Source organism: Rhinopithecus bieti, unplaced genomic scaffold, assembly GCF_001698545.2.
Source record: "Rhinopithecus bieti isolate Rb0 unplaced genomic scaffold, ASM169854v2 scaffold_3763, whole genome shotgun sequence".
In the NCBI taxonomy this organism is placed as follows: Eukaryota; Metazoa; Chordata; class Mammalia; order Primates; family Cercopithecidae; genus Rhinopithecus; species Rhinopithecus bieti.
The window spans coordinates 1,201,553-1,207,552 of record NW_016804379.1 but is presented as its reverse complement, the minus strand read 5'-3'; the positions used below and the strand labels follow the sequence as shown (position 1 = coordinate 1,207,552).

The 6,000-nt window shown below is 44.1% G+C and overlaps 1 protein-coding gene across 9 annotated transcripts in view; it reads right to left on the bottom strand.

Annotated features, from left to right (window-relative positions):
• Nucleotides 1-6,000, bottom strand: part of ADCY10 (adenylate cyclase 10) — a 106,101-nt gene that overhangs the window by 24,118 nt on the left and 75,983 nt on the right. For all 9 annotated transcript variants that reach the window (XM_017867588.1, XM_017867591.1, XM_017867589.1 and 6 more), the window contains 3 exons: nucleotides 5,095-5,326; nucleotides 2,745-2,852; nucleotides 1,764-1,939 (listed from right to left, as the gene is read on the bottom strand). In XM_017867588.1, coding sequence (XP_017723077.1) covers nucleotides 1,764-1,939; nucleotides 2,745-2,852; nucleotides 5,095-5,326 — 516 coding nt within the window. The remainder of the gene's footprint in view (nucleotides 1-1,763; nucleotides 1,940-2,744; nucleotides 2,853-5,094; nucleotides 5,327-6,000) is intronic.

Genomic DNA, 6,000 nt, shown 5'->3' with positions numbered 1-6,000 from the left:
TTTTTTTTTGTTTTTTGAGATGGAGTCTCGCTCTGTCGCCCAGGCTGGAGTGCAGTGGCGCCATTTCGGCTCACTGCAACCTCCACCTCCCTGGTTCGAGCAATGCCCCTGCCTCAGCCTCCCAAATAGCTGGAATTACAGGTGCACGCCATCACGCCTGGCTAATTTATTTTTGTATTTTTAGTAGAGACAGGTTTCACCATGTTGACCAGACTGGTCTCAAACTCCTGACCTCAGGCAATCTGACCACCTCAGCCTCCCTAAGTGCTGGTATTACAGGCGTGAGCCACAACACCCAGCCCAGGGTAAAATCTCTTACAGGACATTCATGAGGGTCATGGACACTCTGACATTAAATGTTGTTCCATGTTATACTCATTTTTGAGATGAGAACCTTTTGACCTGCGGATACTTTAAGCCGACAACTCGTCAGTTTTTTCTTCTTCAACACTTTTCTACCTTTTCTCTTTGTGCAAGTACTTCTTACTCCTTTTATAAAATGTGAAATGTGTAAATTACCTATTTTAGCAGATGAAAATACAGGATGCCCAGTTAAATTTGAATTTTAAAACTAATAATTTTTATGGAATGCATATGTCCTAAATATTTCATATGATAGATGTCTACTAAAAAAAGTATTCACTGTTTATCTGAAATTCAAACTGAGGCATCCTGCAACTCTATGTGGAAGGCAAAGACCACTGCCTTCTCAGAGAGATCTCTGCCGAACATCTCCCAGCCCTTTCTCCTGGGGTTTCCTGGGAGCCCACCTCTAGCGTGCACAGGAACTCAGCTCCATTGCGTTTCCTTTTCACCTCAGGATTCCCTATATTTAAAGGAACGTGTTTGGAAGCTGGGGAAGGCAGATTTTGATGGGGTTGCAAAAGAGTTGTGGTAACTTGCTTATAGGAATAGATGTTTGTATCTTAGGCAGAACCTATAGTAATATAGCTGCTGAGCTCTCCCAAGATGGAAGAGGTGTCCTCTGTTAGCTCTCCAGGTACCCAACAAGGCGGCATCTCCTTTGGTATGAATTGCTAGATAGGTGGAATATTTTTGAAAACATTTATTATAGAATAATTCAAGCATACACACAGCAAACAAGAGTGTAATGAGTGAAATGCGCTCAACACCTACCTTCAACAACTAGCAACATGCTTATTTCATCGACCTCTCCACTCACTATTTCTCCCCACTCACTATTATTATAGTTATCTTATAGGTAGAATATATATATTGAAATGCCCAAATCTTAACAGTACAGTTTTGACCAACGGCTACTCCCATGTAACCCACATTGCTGTTGAGATTCACAGATGGGTGGGAGTTTTGTCCTTTGCAAACGTCTTCAGGGCTTGCTATTTTTCTTTGGGGGGGGGGGGCAAAACCCAGTGTCTTAGCACCTAATGGAAGAGGGCTTGTGACTGAGGTCCCAGGAGCGGTAGTGCAGGTTCCATCCAATGAGAACACGGATGGCCATGGGGGTTAAAGGGCTAGATGAGTTGGGAGGGACCCTAGAACTCACCTTACAATGAGGTCCCTTATGTTTGTGTCATCAAGATTCCCTTTTGCAAAAACTGCCCTTAAAGTACTTTGTGGCAACCCCGGTCTGGGAGCACCCTCACACTCTCCCCCTCCCCAGTGAATGGTCAGAGACAGACAGGAGTCCTTGTGGCCAGGCTTTGGGGGCTGACTTGGATTATGTGTAGGGCTCTAAGGGGAGTGAGACTAAACAGTCTGCTCTCCCCAGCTCATTCCCTTACCCTGGAGGTGGGCTCTCTTGGGCCTGCTGATTCACATAATGAAAGTGTCTGTTTTTCTCGATATGGATATGGAGAAACAAGGAAATTAAGTTGTAAGGAAAGATTCGGTTGAGGAGCTTCAGTGCCTTCCTAAGCATTTTCTTGGCAAGTGCTATCTGGCCCATCTTGAAACAGACCTACAGGGAGGTGGGAGGAAAGACAGGAAAAGAGGAAAAGCGATTATTCTGACTTAATCAGTAGGTCCCCATAATCCATATTTTGGGGATTGTTATCAAAGAGGTAATTTATCTTCCTGTGCCTGGCATAATATAAAATGTCTATTGGATATATGCATGAAGCATGGTTGAATGACTAGGATTTAGCATCTTAGTTGTGCATTGTCTACCCCTGAGACAATGTTTACCCATTCAGGTCCATTTTTAGAGACTGTAACAAAAATATTTCATAAAGGTGTCAACCTGGGCCGGGCACAGTGGTTCACGCCTATAATCCCAGCACTTTGGGAGGTCACAGCAGGTGAATCACTTGAGGTCAGGAGTTTGAGACCAGCCTAGCCAACATGGTGAAAACCCATCTCTACTAAAATACAAAAATTAGTTGGGCATGGTGGCGCATGCACATGCCTGTAATCCCAGCTACTCTGAATGCTGAGGCAGGAGAATCACTTGAACCCAGGAGGCGGAAGCTGCAGAGAGTCGAGATTGCGCCACTGTATTCCAGGCTGGGCAATAGAGCAAGACTCCCTCTCAAAAAAAAAAAAAAAAAAAAAAAAAAAGATGTCAACCTGGAAGACAGGGAAGATCTTGCTGGTAAGCCATGGTGAGGAGGTTGGAGCCCAGGAATTTGAGTTTCTAGAGTCTTGGCTAGAAGTCTGTGGCAAGAGATGGGAGGAGGGTGTAAAAAGTATAGGGATGACTTCTACTTCTATGGAAAGGCCTAAGATATATAACAGATTAATTCAAGTCTTTAATGGTTTCTTACCTCACCTTTGAGGCTGTAAAAGGTGGCAGATTCAAATGTCTGGCTCCAAGATTTGTCCTTCTCGAGAGTTTTTAGCAACTTCTCTCCTTCATTTAAATACATATATGCCTGTAACCAGCCCAAGGAGTAGAAAAGTGTTGATGTAGCAGGGATTGAGCCCACAGAAGGGCCATTGCCCCAGATTCTACTGAAGGAAGAGACGCAGGAGCCATTTCAGTTACCACCTCCACTTCCATCCCCAGCTCCACTGATTAAAATGGGCTTCCAAATTCCAGACAGGAGCTGATGGGTAAAGATCTCACCTTCATGCTTACTTTTGTCTGCTGGATCACTCCATCAAGAGAATGAATCTGGAAATCACCTTTCCTCATGCTATCGTCTAGGTTGCCTTACCTGAAGTTTCCCTCAAGCCAATTTCTTCCTCTCAGTAAATCTATCCCCAACCTCCCTGTTTCTAACCACACACCCACCTCCCTTGACCAGCATCCCCACATCTGTGAGAAGCTGGTCTTCAGCTTTGAAATGAATTCTGAATCACCCCCATTTCCTTTGCCAGGGCCATTTTGGGAGGTGGACGAGGAAGGTAAGTCCCTGCACAACTCTCATCACTTCATCTTCACCTCCTAACATCATTAGGCAAATCTTAGCACATGTGCACATCAAGGTAAGATCAGACTTGAAGAACAAAATAAGGTGAGGCAATATCTCCCAGTCTCATGCAACCTGTTGGGTATGTGTGGGAGGCAAAAAAAAAAAAAAAAAGGGAGACAAGATGAGTTGGCCACCAGCCCCAGTCCCACCGGAGTTTCTTTGATGGGAGAGGGGATACAAATGGCACATTCTGGGACCTTGCACTGGGGCTCTGCTTCTAATCATTGTCTTCCTGATCACTGTGCACTCCTTATTGAATGAAACAGGTATGCATAGGTTTTAGAAAGTTGGCCCCCAGGGCTACCTAAGCCTCCTCCTCCTGGGACTCATTGGCTACATCCCCATCATCACCCCGAATATGTGCATGAAATATGCAGACTTTCCTTCTTAACATAAATGCTTTCAAGGACAGGAACTTAGTGACATTTTTAATAGTTTAATTTTAGAATTTTATATAAATCTAAGGTAGGAGGGTTGATTAGGCTGCTGTGACCAGTAGCAACTGTAAATTGTGGAAGGTCTATGAAGCTCTTCCTGAAGCTGGCTGAAGTCAGATGAAGCAAGGGCCCAGGAAGACATTTCCTCAAGTGAGTTCATGGAAGGTTAGCCCAGCCAGCTGCTCCATGAAAAGAGATCTAAGGGCAAATAAGTTTGAGAAACACGGTATGCTTCAGCCTAGCCTGGCCTTTACCCTTCTGTGTCCTCTGAACAGATTTATATGTATCTCAGTATATCAAAGGCCCTGAAGTATCTAAAGGAATCTATTTACCTGTATTCAGCTCAGTGATTTCCAACTTACTTAATAATGAATTCTGTTTATTTCATTATGTGTATCAAATCCCCTCATTTCTAGGGGCATATTGCCCTGGAACCTTATTTATACTTACCCTAGAGAAGCATTCACCAGTGCTTTGGTGGTCTAAGGGTATGTGCGATAATCCAGCACACATTGCATGATGACAAAGGTGGGGAGAGCCTCTTTGGGGATCACAAGATTAAAACCAGAATTGGCTGGGACAGTGGCTCATGCTTGTAATTCTAGCACTTTGGAAGGCCAAGGTGGGCGGATCCCTTGAGCTCAGGTATTCAAGACCAGCCTGGGCAACATAGTGTAACTCCATCTCTACCAAGAACACAAAAAATTAGCCGGGCATGGTGGCACATGTCTGCGGTCCCAGCTACTCAGGAGGCTAAGGTGGGAGGATGGCTTGATCCCAGGAGGCAGAGAATGTGCCACTGCACTCCATCCTGGGTGACAAAGTGAGACTTCATCTCAAAAACAAAACAAAAAACTGGAATTGCACTCATCCAAAGACCTACAGGTATTTTGCACTCACTGGTATTTTAGGCTTAACAGAGGGTAAATGCCACTTGAGGAAGACTATGCTAAGAGTCCTCTCTGCCTCATCTTGGGAATGAGATGTGCCCCCTTACCTCCCATACAGGTAGACAATTCATGGCAAGTTTCTAAAGGTGGCAATATTTTAAATAATTTACAATGCTAGTTGCAATGTATTCCAATTCTCTTTTCTCAATCTTAGATCATTTCCCTTCTAAGCAATGTGATTTTCAGTGGAAAGGGGTGCTGTCGGGAATATACAATGTGAAGTAATCAGAAAGCATGCTGGAGCTTCCCTTCTGGCTCTATGTTCCATGAATTGTCTCTAGGGTGGAGGTGGTCTGGGTAGAAACAGCTTACCATGTAGTTATCATGCAAGATGAGATAAGCAGATGCAATTTCTAAGAAGTAATATAAGGCTTTGTTATTTTCTCCCAATGCCAGAAAATGGTGGGCCAGAGGCAAGATGACAATCTCTAGGATTTCTTCACACTGGCAGGATTCCAGAGGGATAATGTCTTCATCAGATGTCTTCATTTTTGTTAACACATCGTCAAAGAAATTCAATATCTTTTCTCTTATTTCGTCAGGACTGTCCATATGCAGAAATAAATAATAGTAACTTACACAGTATCACTTTTGATATTAAAATATCTTTAGGCCAGGCGCGGTGGCTCATGCCTGTAATTCCAGCACTTTGGGAGGCCGAGGCGGGTGGATCACCTGAGATCAGGAGTTCAAGACCAGCCTGGCCAACCTGGTGAAACCCCATCTCTACTAAAAATACAAAAATTAGGCCGGGCGCAGTGGCTCACACCCGTAATCCCAGCACTTTGGGAGGCCAAGGCAAGTGGATCACAAGGTCAGGAGATCAAGACTGTCCTGGCTAACACGGTGAAATCCCATCTCTACTAAAAATACAAAAAATTAGCCAGGTGTGGTGGCAGGCGCCTGTAGTCCCAGCTACTCAGGAGGCTGAGGCAGGAGAATCACTTGAACCCGGGAGGTGGAGGTTGCAGTGAGCTGAGATTGTGGCATTGCACTCCAGCCCGGGCGACAGAGCAAGACTCTGTCTCAAAATAAAATAAAATGAAATAAAATAAAATAAAATAAAATATCTTTAAAAACAAAAGAGCAGGATAATAAAACCTAGTGTGGAAACTACTGACTAAATTCACGATGCATAACCCCGGAAGTTTCCCACTTGTATCTAAGAGGTCAAACGTACTGGCCAAATGATTCTAATAGTGTTTTGAATTTAATGAC